This window comes from Scomber scombrus, chromosome 3 (assembly GCF_963691925.1).
Source record: "Scomber scombrus chromosome 3, fScoSco1.1, whole genome shotgun sequence".
Taxonomy (NCBI): domain Eukaryota; kingdom Metazoa; phylum Chordata; class Actinopteri; order Scombriformes; family Scombridae; genus Scomber; species Scomber scombrus.
The window spans coordinates 28,952,731-28,977,099 of NC_084972.1; the positions used below are offsets into that span (position 1 = coordinate 28,952,731).

The following is a 24,369-nucleotide window of genomic DNA, read 5'->3' on the forward strand; positions in this document are numbered from 1 at the left end:
TTGGTGGAGCTGTTGATAACTCATAGACATCTGATCATAGATCAAATCAGTGCTTTTTGGATACTGAGGTTCACAAATCTGATCATATGGACACCGGACTGTTGTTTTAAGACAGTGAAAGAGGTTTTTCTCGCTGTAATCCTTCCTCCTGTTCATACTGACTATTTAAAGATCTCCTTCAAGTGTGCTTTCATTGTGAGTGAATGGAGGTCAAAATCCACAGTTCTTCTGTGCAAAAAAGTATATAAAAGTTATTATGAAGCTAATATGAGGCTTCAGCATTCTGAGTTAGTCATATCAAGTGGATATCTGCCACATTTTGAGTCTTTTTAGCATCAAATTCCCTCTTTGTGTTTCACTGTTGAGCTGTGGTGGAAGTATAGTAACAAAAAGAGACTTTGACACTATAAAGACTGTAATGTTGAAACATAATTACTTGATTTGAATCATTTGGATAGCTGAAGCTTCATAATAGCTTCAAATAAACTTTAAATACATTTATGCACAGGAGGAGGACTGTGGATTTTGCCTCCATTACTTACATTGTAAGTGTATCATGAAGGGATCTTCTAATGGTCAGTATGAACAGGAGGAATGGTTACAGCGAGAAAAACAAATTTTTACTGTTAATTTGTGCCTTTGACTGTTGAGACAAACTTGAAAATTGTGAACCCATCCTTAATAGCTCATCTTTTATTTAATGATGAGGCATTTGCCAATCGAGCATCCAACCAGGAACCAAAACGTTTCAGATGTCATGTCACCACCTGTTTCCATCGGTACAAACACATTAACATTACAGCACCGCAAATTCAGAGGAAACGCAGTAAGATGGAAAGCCGTGGAATTGCAGATTGTTTTCCAAAAACCAGGAAGTGACTCAGTTTTTGTTAGCCTTTGGTTCCCTTTTGCCCCACAGGGATTCACTGAACTGAGATCAACACAACAGTGAATTTGAGGATGTAGAACAGATTTTAATGAAGGCGATGTTTAAAATAATCATTAAAACAAAAAACATCTGGTGTTTATCAGTCTTTTAGTTGCTGGTTGGTTTCACTGCCCCCCCCCCCCCCTGCTAACAGCTAACAGCTCTTCCTGTTTCCTCCGTCACAGAATGAGGATGAGGACGGTGCAGCGGGCGGCAGGACCAGACCCACGCTGGTCTCCATCCCCAACCCTCTGTACAGCGGCTCCAGAGCCTTCGCCGAGCCGTTTGGGGTGAGTCGACCAATCAGAGTCTGACTCAGTCTAAGATTTAACTACAGAGAACCAACTCATTTATAAACAGGCTTATATTGGAGAGTTTTCTTCTTAAATAGCACATTAGATTATTTTAGTGTTTTTCTGTTATTTATATATTGTTATAATGCTGGATGTGAATGTTGGCCAAATGGATTCAAACTTGAGGTTTTCCCTCCTACTTCCTCCTCGTGGTGACATCAGACGCCTACGAACAGAATAGCAGAGTTATTGTTACTAGATAAATTCTTTCATCATCGCATATTTGCATTAGAGCCGGACCGATATATCAGTCAGCCGATATTCACCTATCACAGATATATTGGTGTCTGTGAATATGTGAGTCTGATATGTGCCAATATAATTTTGTTTGATCTTTTGAAGTTATGTAATCAGTATTTTATGTATATTTGACCCCTTTTTCTTAATTCAAGTTTAATAGATGCGTATGTTGTTTAATTCGTTCCATGTTTGATGTTTTTTTAATTCATAGCCGATTATAATTATTACATTCCCAGAGAAGTTTATTGTTTTAATGCACTGATGTTAACAAAGTTTACTGTTAAACTGTAAAATATCATACCTTCCTTACATTTGAGGAATCATTACAAACAAATATGTATATCTCTATATAGTCTGTACATATAATATCAGAATTATTTTATTTGTTGGTATTTATTGGTATTGGTCCAAAAAATCCAGGATCGGTCAGACTATTAACTAATTTGCATTAAACTAGTTTAACTGGAATATCAGTGAAAACACTTTGAAGCAAATGAAAATATTTATTAGCGTTTAAACAAAAAAACAAAACTAAAAACATAAAACTTACTGCTAATAATTATTAATTTAAATATATTTCAGTGCAAATGCAAAAAACACAATCTCTTGAATAAAATGAATCAGCACAAAATAATAAATCCATCTACATAAAACAAAACATTTGTTAATATCTGAGTGTTGTAGTTTTGATAAGAAACAAATATCTGGACCTGGTTGGACACAAACACTGATTCGTTCCCACTGTGCTGCTGCTGTTTCATGTGTGTGTGAAAGATTCTCCGCTGTCACTGTTGTGTTGTCTCTCAGTAGTTTACACATTCCTTCTCTATGAGGATCTGGAGAACAGTGACTTCACTTGTTTTCAGCTGTGAGACCTTTATGCTGTCAGAACTGCATGATAACAAACGATAATGTAGAGTTACAGTTGAGAGAGTCGGCTGTTCAGCCACTCCGGCCGCGGCCCGAGAAAACGTTTCTGGATGTTTTTGTAGCTTTTTTGGTCTGTTAACTTTGAACCTGATCTGTGAACAGTTCATTAAGGACGCTTTGACCTGTGATTCTTGTTGTTTAGTGTCAACAACCCTAATCTGTTGGACCCCAGCCTGGTTTCTTGTCTTATTTATTTTCTTTGAGCAGAAGAGCACTCAGGTCAAAGGTGAAGAGAATCAAGACCACCATATCCAGATCGCTTCCTGCCCTCTGAACTCCAACAGAAGTCATATTTAGATATATATTGATACTTTATTGATCCTTGACAGGAAACTGCTTATTTACAGCAGCTACATCCACAGTAAAGACAGCTACATGTAACATGACATAAAAACACATCTTTAACTACCCAGTTGAAAAACTAAAAAGTAATTAAAAAGTAAAGTAATACCCCAAAATTGTACTAATAAAACAAATATATGTGTATATATGTAATTAATAACAACATGCTCTGTGCAAAAAGTGCCAGATAAAGTGCCCTGCAATATCTAAAAGATATCGGCAAGGCAACTTTATTTACTCACCACATTTCATACACAGTGGCAACTCAATGTGCTTTACATAAAAACTAAATATCAGAACAATTGGAAACATTAAAACATACAATAAAAAAAAACCCAATTATAATAAAAATAAAACAAAGTAAAGACAAATAGAAAGACAGAAAGGAAACAAAAAGCTAGACTAAAATAGAGCATCAAATATGAGAGTGCAGCATAAAATAATGATTTGCATTTAAATTAATAAAAGAATAAACAGTGCAAATGAAAGATTTATATTTAAAGTGCTTTAAAAGAGCTCAATCATAAGCACATGAAAAGAGAAACGTTTGTAATGATAAAACACCATATTTCCCTTTCTCTCTCTGTGTTTGACCCTTTATCTTTCTGTTGTCTTTACTTTCTCCTCCTTCCTTTTACTGTCCTTGAACTCCCTGAATTCACAATCTGAGAACGGCCGTAAATAATATAAATAAAAATTTATGACCACCAGACATATGAGGACAGACAGTTACTCTCTGTGTGGAAACTACTTCTTGATTTGATGGTTTTCTGTCCATCCTACAGGACACCGGTCAGACGGGGGAGTCGGAAGAACCTGAAGAAACTCCAAAGATTCTTGACCTGGACCAGTAGAGCCAGTTAACCAGCAAAACTGGAGCTGTCGGTCTGTTTCCACACCACAGTAAACAGACTTTGACGTGGTTTAGCTCTTACTCAGTTCATCTCTATCCAAATACAAACACGTTGTCAGTTTAATTATATCCAGACGCTCTCTGGGAGGAAAATCAAATGATTGCCATTAAAAGCTGCACTAATCAAATTTTTCATTACCAATGGATCAGCTGACTCTGTGTAATATGACAATGTGAAATATGGGAGTTATGAACGCACAGTTTTAACCAGCTCTGCACCTGCACAGAGCTTTTTAGCCTCTTTTAGCTCCTGGTTTTGTTTTTTTCAGCAGCAAACAGCAGCTCAAGTGAGAGACTAGCTGGTGAAGAAAGTTTGAACATCTTTTAGTTTAAGAGGAGCTGGCGGAGAACAAACCAGAGCTAAAAGGAGATTGAATATTGAGTTGTGTCTCACATATCTCCGTATAGTACACTGTGTACTTATTTGCATAGTGTGCAAATTTAGACAGGTTAGTCTTGTCTCAAATCAAACACTGCCGTTGCACACTTACCAGAAATGACGGTTAGCAAGCTAGCGTTAGCATTCACGTTATCGATCTCAGTACCAAATCATTACAGACTGCTAAATTAACCCAAGAAACCTACTGGTGGCCTATATGTGACAACAGTATAGTGGTGCTTAGTGCAAGAAACACATGTATGACTTAGATTTGCATAATGTGGCAATGTTCACTGTAGTTACAACGTCCTCGGCTGCCATTTCCAATATGAAAAGTGGTCTCTCCCCTTCTGCTATGGAGCGACTGTTGAGGGCGAGAAGTGTCCATAGTTACACACTCAACTTTTTAACTGTTTTGAGTGCACCATCCGGGTACTCATAGTGCACTACATTTTTCCATACTTATGCACTGAAAATATTAAGTGTAAGTGCAGAAGTACGAAGTTTTAGACACAGCATTGGATTTTATATTCATCAGGTGGACAAAAACACGACTCCAATGGGACGATCATGTTGCTCTGCATGTAGCTCACACTAACCATCCACGCTCTGGTTTAGTCTCCAACTCCCGAGAAAAATATGTTTCTTTAGCTGCTAGATGTTCCACTTTGTTCACCAGCTGGTCTGTAATGCACAGTTTACTCTGAGCACCTGAGCTGAGGGCAGCTACCCAATGCTGGATTTATGCATCTCCAAAGTTACACATAAACCTTAAAAAGCAGCCACTGTTGCTCACCTTCCAAATCTGAACAACATTTGGAGCTGATCTGTGCATCCTCAAGTTAATTGCTGGATTCAATTGCTTACAGGAAGCGGGTCAGAAACAGAGATGAAAAACAAACATAATCATGCATCAGACAAGTATTAAAAAATGCTACAGAAACATCTCTGAGCGACCCACGTACACATTCACCTACACACAGCCTGGAGAATCATAATTCCACCTTTACCTTTTATACAAGCCAGCATGGTTTTGGTTTTATTTGTCCAGGGTGCTAAAAAAAAAAAGCTGAATGAAGGTGCAGAGTTGGTTGTTCATATGTTCATATTCTTCCCTCTCTGCTATTGTTGTCCAAAAACTATTAAAAACACATCAACAAAGCCACACTGTTGTACTGCGTGACAAGTTCCCTCATCACCATAAACACACACACACACTGCAGTTTATTTTGACTCAATCACACATAAACACCATCCTGCTGCTGGAAATACTCGAACGAGCAACAAATGTGGATTAATACACCACATAAAACAGTCCCCAACAATTATATCATCCTGTTTAAGTAACGTTTGTTAAAAACTGCAATAACCAGATGTTTTAGAACATTTCTGAGCTTCATTTAAAAAAATTTAACTATACATTTTTTGATCTGTTTTTGAAGATTTACGTCTTCAGTAGGAACAATCAGGAAGGAAGAACGCCTGCCTTATCCTTTAACTTGCTCGTAGAAAGAAACAGGATGAACACTTCTTAACCCGCACTGGAGCAGCTGCATTTCTTCAAACAACCAAAATGTCCGCCGTCATTTTCAAATCACAACCTCTGAGATGACATTAACCTCATCAACCTGTCTGCTGCTGTTTTGTCATTAATCTTTGATGGTGTTGTATGTCACCAGTGAGGCAGAAAACAGATGGGCCCCGCAATGATTTCCTTCACGCTGTCATTTAACTGACCTCCACAAACCTCACAGACAAGTGGCGATCTGATGTCATCGTGACTGACGACAAAAGGTGGTTGTGATGCTCTATTGACTGCGTATACATCACATGATAAAGGATCCACAATGAACTGTCAGTTAATAGTAACTCACCTCAAGACTTGTGCACAATCATGCAAACACACACACATACAGAGGTGCATGTGTGTATTTTTGTGTGTGGTAGAAAGAAATGAGCTCAAATCCATAAACAACTTTTGACCTACGAATCCAAATTCTGCTGATAATGGATGATCAAGTTCAGTCTCATATAAAGGAACAATGGCAGTTCAAAGCAGACATTTAACCCTCCTGTTGTCCTCGAGTCAAGGAAGGAAGGGAGGGAGGGAGGGAGGAAGAAGGAAGGGAGGAAAGGAGGAAGGAAGGGAGGGAAGAAGGAAGAAAAGGAGGAAGAAGGGAGGGAGGAAGGGAGGGAGGGAGGAAGAAGGAAGGGAGGGAGAAGGAAGGAAAGAAGGGAGGAAGGAAGGAAAGAAGGAAGGAGGGAGGGAGGAAGGAAGGAAGGAAAGAAAGAGAGAAGGAGGAAGGAAGGGAGGAAAGGAAAGAAGGAGAGAGGGAGGAAGGAAGGACACATGGAAGGAAGAAAGGGGGATGGAGGAAGGAAAGAAGGAACAGTCAAAACAGACGGGGTCAATTTGACCCGGGAGGACGACACGAAGGTTAAATTGAATTAATTAAAAGAGTTAAAAGTTCCAATCTTGTGGTCCTGTGTTAAAGGAATAGTTTGTCATTTTACAAAATATACATATTCCCTCTCTGACAGAGAGTTAGATGCAGAGTCGACGTTTCTAGCAGAACCTACTTCCAAGGTGCATGAAGGAAGGACAAGTAGTCTAAAGAGATCAGAACTCTTGTAGTACACTCAACATTTGTAGTGTATATAGAACAAGCTTGTGGCCTTCATCATGATCATCAGCTAACACATTACAAATAACATTTAACCCTCCTGTTGTCCTCGAGTCGAGGAAGGAAGGGAGGAAGATGGGAGGGAGGGAGGAATAACGAAGGAAGGGAGGAAGGAAGGATAGAAGGGAGGAAGGAAAGGAAAGACGGAGGAAAGAAGGAAGGGTGGAGCGAGGGAGAAAGGAAAAGAGGAAGGAAGGAAAGAAGGACAGGAAATAAGGAAGGGAGGAAGGTAGGGGAGAGGAAAGAAATAGAGAAGGAGGGAGGAAAGAAGAAAGAAAGGGGGATGGAGGAAGGAAAGAAGGAAGGGAGGAAAGAGAGAAGGAGGGAGGGAGGAAGGACAGACAGAAGGAAGGAAGGGGGATGGAGGAAGGAAGGGAGGAAAGAGAGAAGGAGGGAGGGAGGAAAGAAGGAACAGTCAAAACAGACGGGGTCAATTTGACCCGGGAGGACGACACGAAGGTTAAATAAAGTAGGTAAGAAGAAGGAACAACATTACAAAAAGATAGGTTGGGTTATGATCATGTGGCTTCAGGCCAATTATTGTCCCAGACTGGCAAAGAGAGTGTCCAATAATGGACACGGATGACACTATCTTTGGTCCATTAACTTGAAAAGTGCAACAAACAGGGGCACTTTAGTTTGTACAGAAGATGCCTTCATCCAAACTGTTCCTATTTGATATGGAATACTAAAAAGACTTTAATTAAAATACATCATTAAAAACATGTAATATAACGCATCATAAAAACCATATAAATGAGATATTTAAGATCCACTATAAAAAAAAAGACATTCATTGAGAAGTCATCATTAATGCTCTCTGGAAATAAACTTTTAAAACAGAAAATCCAAAAATCTTTTTCCTGAGTAAATGACCGTTATTACCTCTTTGGCTGGATTTAATCACTTATGTGCCTATAAAAGATTTTCATTGAAATGTCTTGCCACATGACTGGTTACATCACTCCTCTTAATGTAGCTCCTATGTTTAGCTCTTTGGCTCTTTAAGGGAACGAGATGTCTCATCTATATATATTTTACCACATAGACACTGCATCATATAGACAACATGTTTTGTTTTACAGCTAATAAAGTCCTTAATGTTAATGGTCTTTCCATTGGTGGGATGATTAAAAGACTAATTATTAAAAGGTTTTTGGTATACAGTGTTTTTGGTACATTGTTCAAGCCATACAAAATTCAGATTGTAAAAAATGTACAATTTACCATTTTACCGAGGGTTTTGTGCTGAACTGTTGCTTGGCAACGTGTAACGGGATGCCAACCAAAGACCGACAAGGAATCACCAAAGACTGAGCGGTGTAATGATGAAACTAATGATGGCGCAAGAGCAAAAAATCAAGAAATCACCAAAGTCATTGGGATTCATCCTCTGAAAACCATAAATGCCTGTACTGATTGTCATGGCAACCCATCCAGTAGCTGTTGGGATATTCCCTGGTATGTCAGATGTGAAGCCATCGACATTACCATCCCTAGATGCATGCAGTCAGCATGTTTAATAATCAACCGATTAGTGGATACTAAAGGGAATAATTAGGTTCAGTGTCAGGATCTGCAGTGGTGTTGAAGTTAATCACAACACACTGCAGGACAAGATGAAGAGAGATTTCCACGGTCAGTATTTCTCTAAATGAAATTGAAACATCACAATCAGTTTAGTGACTGTAATCGCTATTAAAGCTGAAGACTTATCGGATCTTGCTGCTGCTTCAATACAAAGTGATGGTCCTTTGTTGGCTTTTCCTTCATTTCTTTGCTGCAAGAATTTATTTTCTTCACTGGTTCATTCTTCACTCTGGTTTTATTTGATGTGTCTGTGTCTCTTATTGGCCTCTATATCTGCTTTTTCTCCTGCTTCTGTTTTGCCTCATAGCTGTCTAAACACAAGAAATGTGTTTTGTTTACACAGCCAGCAGGTTTTTTTTAACACTCAGGTTTTCTGTGTGAAAGCAGCCATGTTGTTTATGATGGAAGGAGCCAGTTTGTTTCTTCTCCTCCTTCTCTTTGGCTCCTCTGTTCACATTTTCAGGCATAAGAGGAGATCGTTGTTATTCTGCTGCGTCTACCGCTGGCTTGCACTGAAAAACCCCAAATGCTTCCTCTCTCTGTAGACCTTCACTTTAAATAGCTTTCCTTCTCTGCTGCTGACATTCAAGACGCAAAAAAAACCCCAAGCCTGACCTCCTCCCTCTGCTGTCTGTGTGGCTGTCAGACACTTTATTGGCTTGACACTTCAGCAAAAAGCAGTGCACACAAGGTACATAAAGCAGTGTAATTATACACTCAAGCCATACATTGGGATTAGAATATCTGTGACGAGGTAACCTTTTCAAAATGGAGAGCGTGCAGTTGTGGAGGTTGCTGTTCCGGCTGTTTCCCTGCCTGCTGAGCTCCCTTCCCCCCACACAAAGAGCTGAGCTGCTGCATTGGCTGCAGAGGAGAGCAGCTTGGAAATGGTTTTGCCTGAGAAGTAACGCTGTGGGGGGGTGGGGGGAAGAAGGGGGGTGGTGGGGTGTGAAGACCGGAGACCCTGACCTCCATTGCTGCAGGCTAGCTGGCTGTTCACCGCCACTGCAGACCTCATTTAAAACCGGTGTTGTTTGTTCACATCCGACCTGCTGTCTGATGAAACACATCCTGATCGAATCTGATGTTCAGCCGAGACAACGCTTTGTCCATGTTAAACAGTTCAATGTGACAGCTGGTTTCTGCTCAGAGGAAACCGAAGAGCTAATTTCTAACTTCAGTCTTGCAGATACAAAGAGTCCGTCTCTCTTATCTCTGATGAGCACGAAGTTTACATTCATTTTTTTGAATTGAGCATAACATTTACATACTAAGCTCTGATTGGGCAGTGTTTTTCTCACGTTACTACGACACTAGCGTATAACGAAGTAGTTTATTCTAGTGCTGGGAAATTCCAGCGTTACCTTGCTTTGGTATACCTGGGTCTGGACCTCTCAATGGATCGAACTTTCCGAATCTTTTGAGTGTTCAAGTCGTAGGTGCAGTGCATCTTTCAGCCACTGGAGTGCACAAGACACATTAACAAGCTATGCTGGCACAGTGGAGACAATTTTTTACTCATTATCCTCCCAAAATATTACACTGTAGGCTACATAGAGCTGGGAACTTGTGAAATCATGTCTTTTACTTTACGTATGTTGTATCATAGCAGGAGCTAAGATTTAAATTCAAAGGCACAGGGTACAGCTACAGAGGAATCTTTACCAATAGCTACTTCCAGATCAAAATGCACAACAATGATTAACAGCTTCTATTGTAGTCTAACCATTAACCACTGCAGCAAGAGTCTTCGCAGGCAGCAAGAACAGTATCAACAATCTAACATGCACTGAGCCTACAGTCTACCTCTGATAGATGTGCGTATCTGGCGAGGCTCTTTTAGGCAGCATTATGTAAAAGAGTTGGTAACAGCAGCCGAGTCGAGTCGGCAGGAGAGGGCAAGCTCGTCATTGACTTTAGATTGTGAGCATATGGCTTTTTCCTGGAGGCGCTACATAGTGGTGCAGATACAGTATGAATTGAACTCAACAATGAATTGGCACAGAAGAATCATTCATTAATTTTTTAACAGCACTGGTTTAATCCACACTTTAAGCATCCTTGGGATGGTGTAAACCAGTGTCTCCATGACCTGAGACACCAGATCTGTCCAAACAGGAAGCTCCAGTCCACAGGAAGCAGGATAAATGAAAAACACAATGTGTGGATTAACTGCAGAACCAGAAGAACCACCTTTAAAGAAGGGCTGAAGAGGGAAGGTTGACCACTAACTTAAAATAAATAAACAAATAAAAAAAACATCCTCACCATTGGTAAATGTAATTTTTCAGGCCCCAGCTGGCGTCACAAAGCCTCAACTCCCTGGGGGCACATACATACGCGAGCCTCCGCCCTAGTGAAGCAGTATCAGATTTCCACAATCTCCCTGGGGAAGGGGTCTACACTCCACTGACTGCTCAGAAAATGAATCCATATCAAAGATTTCACAGGTGTGCATTGCTCTGAGAGAACAGATGTTCTGATGAGCCGACGCCTACAGTTTGGAGAACTGAGGCAACTCTGTCTGTAGATGCAGACAGTTACCACTGGTAACTAGGGGTTACCACTCCATTACCAAGGGAACCAGGAACCTTTTGAGGAACTTAACTGGTAACCAGGGACTAAATTTAGTTCTTCTGCCATAGTTTCCTGTTTAAAAACAGTTCCTACTTGTGGAGGTAATTGGTCAAACACAGACACAATGACTGCTTTCAGTACATTTACACAGTAAACAAAGACTGGGTGATGAGTCACTATTAGGCGCGTGCTGATTGGCAATTGGATCATATTTTGACGACTGATGGGCTGATTAACGATTGATTTTTCCTGCGTCGATATTAAGGCGATATTTAACAAACTTACCATAGTGTTATAAAAGTAGCGTAGGTCTTTTTAAGGAATAGCTCAGTGCGTAGGTTTTATTTGCATAGCGAGTGTGACCAGAGCAGAAAGTATGGAGTTAGCAGGTTAGCTGTGAATGTAGCAGTGCAGTATACTGTTTAGGTTATTGAATAAATGCTACAACTCCTCAAGACCAATGCCATGTCCCCATGTCTTACCTCTGACCTGCTGATTAAAATAGAGGGAATTAGCCCCGCAGTTAGCAACACTTTTGGTAGATTCACCTTTAAAGCTGCAGTATGCTATTTTTGTGTTATATTTGCTAAAATTGTCATTATGTTCTGACAGAAGAATAAGACACAGACAAGCTGTGAAAAAGTCCACTGTCTCTGCGTCCATTCATTGGTCGTAAAGTAATTTGCAGGATCCAACGCTCCTTAATCAAAGCAACCAATCAGAGCCAGGAGGAGTGTCAATGACGCTCGTAAACACACTGCTGGCAGCCCCCCTCCCCCACACAGCGTGTATTCTCAATCGTCAACGCCTCTCCCCCGCGCAACATCTGCTGTGCTATCACATCAAACAGGCTTCCTCTGTTACCGTGGGGACAAGCCTTCACGTGCGTGCAGCGTGCATGACAGGTTCCTCTGTGGGTGCTTTGAAAGCAGCGCAGCAGAGAGGAAGAAGGAGGGACCTGGAAGTTGTACTCGTTCAAATTTTCTGGCTAAGTCCACTTAACTACCTACTGCAGCTTTAAGGTGGACTGACTGTTCTCATTTTAGTGACAATCTCAGCCACTCCTAAACAGACAATAGAAATAGGGAAATGTCTGGCTGTTGAGTCTCAAGTTTTGGCCTTAACCCCAAAAAACAAACGAGGACCTTACTCTTTTTCATTTGACTCGTCTCCTTAAGTGTTGCTTCTGTCGACTGGATGGTTGGAGCAGGGCCATTGGTGATAAAGTTCACTATAGATAGTGACAATCTAATGGGTGTTGTCTGAAAGCTTTAAAGTTAATTGTCTGCTTTACTGCATTATGGCTTTTTTATCAATGAGCAAATAATGTTACTTTTTTTTAACATTCTTTCATGTTCTTTACCTCTTTTCTGGGTAGTCACGTCAATGGTTTCAGCAATACCATTACAAGGTTATTAATAATACCAACAAAAAACAGAGTTGTTTAAGGCATTTATGAATAAGTGTTATTCAGGAGTTATAGCAGCCATGAGGTTTGTGTTTGTCCTGTCAACAACACTCACTACTGACAAACCCAATAGTTCCTGCTCCTTCAGAAAGTACTACCCTAGAGCAGACCAGGAACTGAATTGAGACTCCTCCATTTCCTCAACACATACAGTTCTTGGGATCCATAACGTTACTGGGCTTCCTGAAGAAGGTCTTGTAGTAGAAAAGAGTCAATATCCTCCCAGAAACTGCCAGACAGCACGGAGACTGCTTTCAGTAACCCGTTCAGCACAGGCCACATTATCAGTAGGTCAGCGTAAGTTGCATAGTCCTTAAATACAGAACTGTACCAATGAAGCCTTCTAACTTGATAGTTCAAGTGTAGTAGATTAAGATGTTATTTATAAGCACTTGTAAAGGGGAAACCACTTCATAAATAGAGAAGAAATGAATTATGATCATGATAATTATTAAAATCTGTTTCAATTTAGAATCCGTGACTTCCGATTCAATAGATCTCCTGAGGCTTAAACTTGAGAATGGTACCAAATTCTGAGACTGGGATAAGATAACTATTAACTAAAGAACGTGCTTTTAATATTAACAATTAACATTAACATTTCAGCATTTAAAAACTGGAATGCATTGCATCAACAGAGGGAAAAAGGGAACTTGCAATGCATCGTTATTTATGGCAGTTACTCGGGTCCTCTGCTATTTGGAGTTGAGAGGAGGGGATTCTGAGTCTGTGGTGGTTGAAAAGTTCATCCACACCTTCGTATTCCTTTTGTTATGTATGAAAGAAAGATCTGTTATCGTGAGAGGACCGGCTATGCCCAGGGGTTTATTTTACTTTCATCTGCCTCCTGTCCTTTCTACCCCAACCCCCCCAGAGTTGTTTTTCTTCGGTGGATGTTAATGGTTTTGTTGTTTATTCAGGAGAGGCTATCTCCTCTACCTGATGATTTGATTGCATCAGGGGCTAAAGGTGTTTTTAGCCACCCTGAGTCATAATTTTAAGTCTCTGGCGCCCTGCATGTCCGCTACACAAGCTGGTCTTCTTTTGTTCAGGTGCATGTGAAGCACAACACAGTTCTTCTGGGTAGGTGTAGAGACCCAAACTGTCACCTCATGCCATTGGTCATAACTGTCCTATCCAAGCTCACTCACTGGCTGCACCTGATGAAGCCTCCTACAGCGAATTTGTTGGTCAGAATTCCTGAAGGTGTTTACCGATTGGTTCCTCATTGGCACATCATAGAAACGGCTACTACAAAGAAGACTGACAGCCTTTCCTCCTGTGTGCACACATTCAACCGTAACCTTAAAAGGTCATTGTTTTATCTGTCAAGCTGTACATTTTCTAGATGGGGGTGGGGTTCAATAGCATTTTATCAAATCCAAATCCTTTTAAATCCTTTATTAGGTTTATGTTTCTATATTTTCAAGTTAAAAAAAATAACAGATCTCTTATCAGCATTTGTTGATTGAGAAAGCAGAAACACATAAACAGTTTTGAGTGGCAGCCTAATTAATGTTGACAACCTGAAAATGACCTGAGCAGCATAATATATTAATGTTAACTGCTATGCTGAGTATCAAACTTTTTATTTAAGCCGTTATAGAATCATCAGTTTTTAACTACAGCTGATCTGCTGCCGATGATTTCCATTATCTTAAATACAGTGTTGGTCAGTTTTCAGCGAGAAGCCTGCTACCTTTGTTTTTTTATTGCTCTTGGCCAATAAAAATTAATATCATAATAAGAATATAAATTAAGACAAAAGTTGAGAAGAAATTCATGAGTGTCAGAGCTTAACCAATTCAGGTATTTGACGAACTGGGAACCAGACCTAAAATGGAACTGGATATTAGATACTATCCCTAGCTCTAGAAAGTCCTATAATTGGCTCCACTATATTGTTTATTATAGCTTTCCAGAATATTATGAGAAACACACAGAAGTTTTTGACTGCAGCTGGTCTGTGGTGAGGAAATCTTTACTAATGCTGTCTAACATTCCTGCAAAGTTCAAAACAAGTAAAACACAAGTGTGACGTGTTTAGGGGAAAAACATGAGTCATCCAGGTCAATAAACTTTCTGTCACACTGGTTCTTTTACAGGTAAATAATTACTGCGTGTTTTGTGTTGGGTAGTGAGCAGCGCCGGATGTTAAGAGTTTGGCTTGAATTTCTGCCAGTTCAGTCCTGGGCCCAGTTCTTCAAATGTGGTTTACTTAACTCAGGGTAAGACGATGTTATCAGGCTAAAATAATACTGAATGAATGGATTCAGTATTATTCTCAGGCAGCTAATTTTGGTTCTCTGAAGGCCTTTTGAAGACGGGTTTGTTAATCCTGGATGAAGTTACCTTGAATAACAAAGGCAAAATGAATGAGTTGAACCTATGATCAGCATTCATTTGATTGGCTGAGATCATGTGATTGCTGTTAAGTTAGTTAGGGGTGATGGGAACCCTTCCAGCATGCACTGGGCTGACAGACTCAGACTGGTTGGAAGTAAGGAAGTATTTGTACTTTGTTACTTTACTTTACTTGAGTATCAATTTTTTTTTTACTCCCTACATTTGAACACAAATATCTGTACCTTCTATACTCCTTACATTGTCAAAACAGGCTCGTTACTTGTTTCAACCTCGGTGCCGCCCCTGGTAATAAGCTGCCCTGGGCGACTGCTCATATCAAAATCTGCTACTGGAAGGAAAGTACGACAATGTGTGGAGACAGTGCAGGAATATGGCAGCAGCAGGAAGACTCCTACCATATGAACACATGCTGTGCACAGTTTACAAAGAATCATAATTATTAGTCAATAACCTGCATGTTCTTATCTAAAATCATAATTACATTAACATTATTTGATTATAGATCTGAGAAAAAAGACATTTGTGTCTGAAAATGTGTTCATATTTGGGGTTCACCCTAAAACATCTTGGTTATGATCCAGCAAACTGTGAGTAAGATGAACTTTACCAGGACTGGGCTTAATGAGTTGTTGCTATGACAACAGTTCAAGATGATTTTTAAGCTAACATCAAAGAACCAAAAAAATCCAGACATCAGCGCAGAACCTGGTTTATCATCAATGTTTGAAGCTGAGTCCAAATGTACAGACTTTTCATTGCTTGCCTGCTAGAAGATGAAAAGGTTAACGCCCACACTCGTAACTCAAGACCATAAATGTATTTATATGAATCTTTTGATCCCAGTCAGATGTTTGTCTGGTGACTTTTCTTTGAGCCCTATCAACAACTCAAAAGGTCTGAGATGATTGATTATCAATGTATATTAGCATGCTAGCTGCAAAACCAACACTGGCCGTTTTGAGCAGCTATTAGCTGTTTGCTAGTGTAGCTACTGTAAAACCAGCTGGCCAGCAGTTTACCCAGGCCTCCTTTGGCCGATTGGGTTCAATAAATCTCTAAATACACTACATCATGACTTTGAGGAGGCAGCAGACTTCTGCACAGGCCCAAAACTGAGACCAGAACTGTGAAGGAATGTTATTTACTATAGAGTGATGTTATTTACTATAGAGTGATGTTATTTACTATAGAGTGATGCCACATAAGCTTGCTTCATGCTAAACACATTTTGTTATATTTATATAACCATTGGTATTAACATGTGTAAGAACAGGATGTACAACGTGATTAAAAAGGAAGATAGTGCATTACCAAAAGAGGTGAAAAATAGGAAACACTATGTGTGTGTGTGTGTGGTACGGTCATTACCTCATCGGGACTGATAAGACAGTGGTGCAACAATCAAGGCCAAACGCCTTACATGGTAAACAAGAAATGTGGGTGGGGAATAGCGAAGATGTGTATAAGAAATATGAATGAACTGTTTTGGTCAGATCTCTCTGGTGTAAGGAGAAGTGCTGTTGTACTCTGTGATTGATGAGATCTCCGCACTCTGCAGACTGCGTAATAAACGGGTGATTTTCTGAACAAACTTTGGTCTTCTGAGTACTCTTTTCTGCATCAACGAACTTCGGGGAAGCAAGTCGAGGTACGCTTCAACAATTTGGGGGCTCGTTCCGGGATGCAGAAGGAGCAATAAAAAGCAATTTGGACCAACTTTTCTCAACACGAAAGAGACGGGACACGGGCCGGCCTAAAACGAAGGTAAGCAGAAACCTGTTTGAAAAACTCAAATTCTGCCAATTGACTACGACTAAAACCTAGTGTCCCCGATCTGAAAGTGTGTGAGATTTACAAAATTTGAAGACTTGAGATTGTTATTTTATATATTAAGGTAAATGAATACAGACGAGAATACAGGCTGTTTTCAGGTCGTAGCGGACCAAACCGGTCTCTGACGAGAGGCCGGCCGAGCCTAGGAGGCTGCTGGGTTTGAGGCCCGGGGAAGTGAGGAACCCCCGAATTCTGTGGGTTTGAGGCCCTGGGGTTAGAGTCCCCTAAAGTAGTATACGCCACGGCGTTTTTGGGTTAGAGGCCCTTGAGGTTTTATTCCTCATAAATTTAGCCTGTTGGTTTAAAGTCCATAAGGGTGTAAAGACCTTTTAAAAGCAACCGAAAGTCTGAACGATAATATTACAATGTGTACGGTGTAATGTCATATTAATCCATGTGTATTTTGTCTTTTGAATAACATTGTGAGGGAAATATTGGGTGTGGGAAGAATAAAACTCTGAGGTGTCTTTGGTAAAAAAGATCGCATAAAGCAGTGTCTTGATAAACCCGACAAACAGACAGAGGAAACCTTGCGGTGTCTAACGTAATCTGTCTGAGCCGTGGAAACCTTGCGGTGAGAACGTAAATGGCCTGGTTTATCAATTGAGTCAGTTGCTCGGGTGTAATCCATACAAACTGACTGGCTGCTTGATCTTTTAACGCCAAATAAGGCTTGTAGTTCGGACGTAAAAGCTCCGGAACGAACGAGCTGGCCTCAGAGTTCAGAACACAAGAAAGAAAAAGGATAAAGATGGAAGGAGAGTTTGAAAGAGAGAGAGATGACCTCGCATGGAAACCCTTTAATGTACAGCTAAATAACATAGTAGCTATCGCCTCTGCCGTAGCAAAGGAAAAGGATAGAAAGCAGAAAGTCACAGGAATAAGGGAGCAGATAGAAAGATTGGTTCGAGAAAAAGGACAGACTATGACAGACACAGGGCCTTTAGGGAACTGGTTATGGGAAAAAGAACAAGAGTATACAGTGAAAGGAAGGGAAAGCTCACGAGGAGGAAGCCCGGAGATGGTCTGAACTGGCTGTCTGGTGGCAGTGTGCCAAACATCTGCAACAAACCCAGGGAAAACAACCCGATCAGCAACAGGTAAAACCAGCACCACCCACACAACCACCTCCATACACGCCTCCTAGTGCGCCCACTGCAGGTATATACCCCACACTGCACGTCACCAAAGGGGTTTTGAATATTGACATTATCAATAAACAGGACGGCTCAGAGACTGACGGTAGCGAGGGTAGAGACCTGATGACTTGGACCGACCAACTTGCCACACCCATGATACCACAGTTTTTTAAAAATACAGAACCGCTCCCGAACATGTGTCTTGGCTGGTACTACAGAAAGTTGGAATTTGTGGATAAGCTTTTGTAAATGTGCTGTTTTTATTGTTTTATTTAAAATACAAAATTAAGCACCTTAGTGTAGTCTAATGTCTTAGCTCACCCCCAGTTACATTTTTCTTAAACTGCCATGGTTAAATGGTTAAATGTCTTGGGCCACACTAACTGTTATTTGATAATGGTACATTTTTGTTTTTCTTTTTGTACTTTTATTTGCTGCTTTTGTACAGGGTCCAGTTTGAGACTGCCCTTTAGACGTCAAGTCTACAGCTGTTGAATTGTTGAATATATTCAAGCTGTGATAAAATCCAATTTTGCCTTACTGGACAGTAAGTAAGTCAGAAATGAGCTGACAAAAAGAAACAAATCAGACATTTGGCATAGTTTTTTTTTTTTGGGGGAGGGGGTAACTGCCAACATTTTATACCCAGCTCCTCATTTAATGTGGTCATTGGTAATTGGGGTACTGACTGTTGACACAAGGCGGAATAAAAGCAGTGTCAACGTCATACAAACGACTGTTGCTCTCTTGTGGCAACTTGGTAAACTGAACTATTTCAACAATCCTGCACCTTGTATAATGCAGGTGAAATATGTGTCTCTAGTTATCATAGAAGAAGCCCGTAGTACTTTGGAAACACAAGAAAAAGGTTCAAATAGATGTAATGTATTTTCCCACTTAACTGTTTTGAGAAGCACTAGACCAAGAGACAATACTGACATACTGTGGTTATAGGTTGTGATGTGTTATTGTATTTGCCTTATACTTGGATGGATTTGAATGTTTTTGTTATGGATAATGATAGTAATTGATGGTAAAGGAGGGGGATAGTAGTTAATACTACTGATTTATGCACTTTAAATTTGATGCCACACTACCCCGTCATTTGGGATATGAATTCAGAAACAAGGTGAAAGTAGAAAGCAGAGATGTGTGCTGGTAAAATGATTTCCACAAGTTCCAACATTTCCAGAAAAGTTTAAACCCAAAGGCATTTATTTTACATTGTGATGTGGACGTTAATACTTGGTTTCAGTCAGTTTCTGTATATTACAGATTGATCAGAGGTTGTGGTTAGTAAGTGGCAGAGCTGGGCTTGACCTGCGTTTTGTTTCCTAGAATAATTTTGCGGATTATTAGCTGTGGTGTGGCACCGTGCAGACCGAGGATAACTCAGCTGTGAGGAAGCAGACGTTTCAACCTGCAGCTAAGCTGGTCTTTGTGTTTTCAGTCTGCCTGTTTTGCACTGTGCTGCTTTTTAACAAGTATTTGTGAGCTCTTCTGAGGGTGCATACAGCGACAGCTGTTTCTGATTGGTTTGTATTCCGATCACTACATTAATCAAGAAAAATTAGTTTTAGGTTTGCTCCGTATGGGGCCTGTGACTGTTATATTTCATGCGATGAGACATTGTAAAGGAAAGTGTCAGTTGCCAAATTGATTAATTAAGAAAATATGAATTATTGTGAGCACTTTGTACCCAGCTAGTGTGGTTTTAGGGCTGATACAGTTGTTTGAATTGGAAGCTGTTAAATTGATTGCAGATAATTTATATTTCTTTTTATTCAAACGTTTCTATGGAAAAAGATGACAGGAAACACTGATCTTTATCCATCCCCGCCCTGGGTGCCACAGCAACAGAGGCAAGGAGGATATGGGGGCGGACCTACGAGGGGCAGGGTGGGGTGGAGAGGTAGAGGCGGAAGGGGAGGACCGCAAAGGGGACAGCAGGGAGGGGGCCGGTGCTTTGCCTGCAACGAAACCGGTCACTGGGCTCGAGACTGCCCCCTAGTGGGGAGGGGTGGAACTGAGGGTAGAGGACGAGGACGTCCTACACCGCCCTCTGGTGGATACAATCAGGGGCAACATCATGTGCCCCCAGTACCACATCAGATGTCACAATGGGACAGTGGAGAAGAATGGGGCACGTACCAACAACAATGACACGCCCCACAGAGAGACTCAGACAGCATCAGAACGGCAGAACCGATGCTGTCGGTACGAGTTGATACACAAACTCTGCCTTTTCTGGTGGACACTGGAGCAATTTGCTCCACAATAAAGTCTGTCTCAACAGACGACTTATCCACCAACTCCATCACATTAATGGGATTCTCTGGGGAGAAACAGACTCTGCAGATAACAAAACCACTGATGACCCAACTAGGCAGTCAAACTGTGAGGCATTCTTTTGTACATTCACCCACAGTTCCCCTCAACCTATTAGGGAGGGACCTCCTGATAAAATTAGGGGCGTCCATACTATGCAGTGCAGACGGGTTGATAGTGACTTTGCCAGACGGAACACGATTGCCATGCTCCGGACAAAACACATATGGACAGTATCTGCTACAACCAATACATGAGCAATACGCGGACATATACTGGGGCCTATTACAACCTGAACAAACCGAGCACCATGGCATCCTCTCAGCTTACCTGGAGTGGAAACCGTGGATAGCCCTCCTCGAACCCTACATCTCCCCTCCAGATCCTCCCCATATTACCCTCTTTTATGACAGAATGCAAACTGATTGGTATCAAGAACAGTTTCAGGACCAAATTGAAGGTCGTGAGTGGACAATTGACTCTCAAAACATTTATGTCGCCCCAGAAGGGGTGGCAGCTGCTGTCAAATTAAACACTGATCAAAGCCCATGGTACATGATGTCAGAGGAGGCTGAGCCACATGTTTCACTGGCTCTGCATCCTCTACATCAAACCAAAGAATTAGGAGGGATTGTTAAGAAAGCACTAATGCAAACTGATTGGGTACAAACAAATCTCACTCAGGTTCAATACTCACCAGCTGCTAAAACATATCGCATTAATGTTACAGGCACTGACACAGCAATATTGGAACACCATCAGATTACTCGCCAACATGGCCGAGAACAAACAGATCATCATTTAGCTGCCGACATGATAGAGACTCTACCAGACCACCTGTGGGCCCAAGGCCCTACGGATGTGGGGTTGGTAAACTGCACACCCATAACCTTTAAAACACAGTCAGGACTACCACTATGGATTAGGCAGTACCCTCACAAAGCACAGGCTGAAGCAGGTATTAAAGACACCATCGAGGGTTTACTGCAACAAGGGGTATTGGAGGAATCACACTCCCGTTGGAACACCCCTATCTTGCCAGTTGAAAAGAAAGGGACAGGTAAATACCGCATGGCACATGATCTAAGGGCTATTAACAGTATTTTAACCACTCCCACGGTCCCCGTCCCAAACCCATATGTAGCATTAGCTAATTTGGATCCCACACATAGCTGGTTCACGTGTATTGATCTGGCCAACGTATTCTTCTGCCTACCATTAGCCATGGAATGCAGAGATATTTTTTCATTTACTTATCAGAATCACCAACTCCACTATACCAGGTTACCTCAGGGCTTCGCCCTATCTCCTGGTATTTTCAACCAAACCCTTAAGACACTCCTCATCACTTGCCCTCTGCCAGCAGACGTTACCCTAGTACAATATGTAGACGATCTGTTGTTAGCAGCTCCCACCGCCACCTCATGTTTGGAAGCAACACACTCAGTCCTACAACACTTAGCAGACACAGGATTTAAAGTCAGCAAAGCGAAATTACAGGTGGTGCGAAAACAGGTCTCATTCCTAGGACGCATGATATCGCAAAAGGGGGCAAGCATGTCACCCCAACACAAATCCGCCATACTGCACCATGACAGGCCAATTAAAGTTAAAGATATGCTTTCTTTTCTCGGTTTGACAGGATACAGTAGGAATTACATTGCCAATTATACTGGTCTGACCACTCCATTGCGCGCACTTGTTAAAGAGAAAGGCATGCGTAACTTAGGTGCCACCCTGGAGTGGACTCAGGCAGCAGAAGAAGCCTTTATTGCTATTAAACAAGCTCTTGCAACAGCAGCCGAACTAGCAATCCCTGACTACAACTCACCCTTTTATTTAGATGTCTCTGGAACAGAACACAGCGCTAATGGCATTCTGTTCCAGAGAAAAGGGGGAGTAAGGACAGTACTGATGTACATCAGCGTAATGCTAGATAACTTGGAAAAAAGACACCCACAATGCACTCAACATGCAGCAGGAGTGGCTAAGATAGTACAAAAAACTGCGCACATCGTCATGGGACATTAGCTACAAATACTAACAACTCACAGTGTAGTAGCATACGTCAACTCACAAACATTTACTCTCACCCCACTGAGACAAAGACGACTGAGCAAGATACTGGAAGCCCCAAATATTTCATTCACACATGAAGGAATAAATATGGCAGACCAGATAAGCACAGGAGAACCACATAAATGCACAGATAGAATCTACAAAGAGGAGAAAGGGAGACCAGATCTACAAGCAGAACCTATACCAGGAGCAAGAAACCTGTACACAGATGGTTGTTGTTTTAGACACGACCAAGAAGGACTCAAGGCAGCATATGCAGTAGTAGAAGAGGTACAGGGAGATATGATCACCAGAAGAGCAGAGAAGCTAGAGGGACAGCAGTCAGCACAGAGAGCAGAAGTAGTAGCTGTAATTGAAGCCCTCAAACTAGGACAAGGACAAAATATCAACATTTTTACAGACTCTGCCTACGCAGCAGGAGCAGTTCATGTGGAACTAGGACAGTGGATGAGAATAGGATTTCTGACAGCCACTAACAAACCTATTAAGCATGAAGTAGAAATGAAAGAATTAGCTGACGCACTCTTACTCCCAACAAAGGTAGCAGTAATCAAGTGTAAAGGACATGACAACACCAATACTCCAGTAGCAAAGGGAAACGACGCAGCGGACAAAGCAGCCAAACAGGCAGCGGGCTATGAGGTAAAAACGGTAATGATGTGTTCAGACCCAGACATAGAGAAAGACTTGACATCTGACTTGACAAAGTTAAAAGAATTGCAGGCACAGGCCTCACCACAGGAAAAGACAGTGTGGAAGGCCAGAGGAGCCACAGAGGTAGAAAGGTTATGGAGGGGTCCGGATGGACGCCCCATCCTACCCCCAGGCTTAAGACCGAACACATTTTTGGAGGCGCATGGAGTGGGACATGTGGGGGTGGCTCAAATAATGAGGAATTTGTAGAATTGGTGGCATCCATACCTCAAAGACATGGTACAAAGTTTTGTGAAAACATGCATAATATGTACAAAACACAACTCCAGACCGACCATTAAGCCATCACCGGGCAGATTCCCCTTAGAGGTAAAAGTGGGAAAAGAGATCATTATCGATTATACAGATATGATAACTTGTGTAAGAGGGTATCGATATGTATTGATGTGTGTAGACGCCTACACAGGATGGCCAGAAGCCTGGCCCACCAAACGAGAAGATAGTAAGTCGGTGATCAAGTTTTTGATCAATCAATACATTCCGAGACACGGATTTCCAGAAAGAATCCGGTCAGATAATGGTTCCCATTTTAAGAATCAAGACCTACAAAGTGTGGAGACGATGCTGGGACTGACACATAAGTTTGGCACTGTGTATCACCCCCAGTCACAGGGTAAAATGGAAAGAATGAATCAGACAGTTAAAAACAAATTGGCAAAAATCTGTGCACAGACCAAAATGAATTGGCTAGACGCATTACCACTAGCTCTGATGTCCATAAGGGGTGCAATCAATCAAAGCACAGGATTCACTCCCCATGAACTCCAAACAGGGAGGGCGTTTCCAGGTCCACAGTCCAAACTGCCTGGGACAAAAGATGATGACCAACAACTAACCCATAAAGCTTATTTCCACGAATTACAGGGTCTCGTTTCAGCATTCTCAAAACAGGTGGCAGAAAGGAGAAACTGATCCACCAACACCAGAAACGGGGTGGATCCTTCTGAGAGTCATCAAAAGAAAGTGGTCCGAACCAAGGTGGACAGGACCATTCCAGGTGGTCGAGAGAACGACCCACGCAGTAAGGTTAAAGGGTAAAGGAGACACCTGGTTTCACTGGAGCCAGTGCGCTGCCACGGATGAACCACAACGCTCCTTAACAGAAATACATGACTCCCTGAGGGAAAACTCGGAGCTGGATAGCTCGGACGAAAAGACCACTGACAAAGAGGCAGAATAATCCTCTAAGTGGCAAAGAGGGAATAGGGTAGTCTACCCCTGTTCCCCCAAAGAACAAGAACGCCTGGAGGGAGGAGGTGAAATGAGCGCTCCTCTCCTACAAGTAGTGTGCCAAGCTACCAACGAAAGAAAACAACAGATTCCGCGAAAATGACTAGTACTCAAATCAACATTTGTATTGCATGTTGGATTGTCGTTATGATTGTGTTTTGTTGGGCTTTGAGTAGATTGATTACCACAGGACATACCAAACTGTGAATGTAAAACCAGTAGTAACTAGTCCACTTTTATATATTGAATAAACTGTGCTAAATTGCTAAAGAGTT

The 24,369-nt window shown here is 41.4% G+C and overlaps 1 protein-coding gene across 1 annotated transcript in view; it reads left to right on the top strand.

The window, feature by feature from the left end:
* Positions 1–4,050, top strand: part of stab1 (stabilin 1) — a 90,939-nt gene extending 86,889 nt beyond the window's left edge. Inside the window, exons 69-70 of the mRNA XM_062416542.1 lie at positions 1,114–1,218; positions 3,579–4,050. Of these exons, the coding sequence (XP_062272526.1) occupies positions 1,114–1,218; positions 3,579–3,647 (174 nt within the window). The 3' untranslated portion in view covers positions 3,648–4,050. The remainder of the gene's footprint in view (positions 1–1,113; positions 1,219–3,578) is intronic.
* The last annotated feature ends 20,319 nt before the right edge of the window (positions 4,051–24,369 follow it).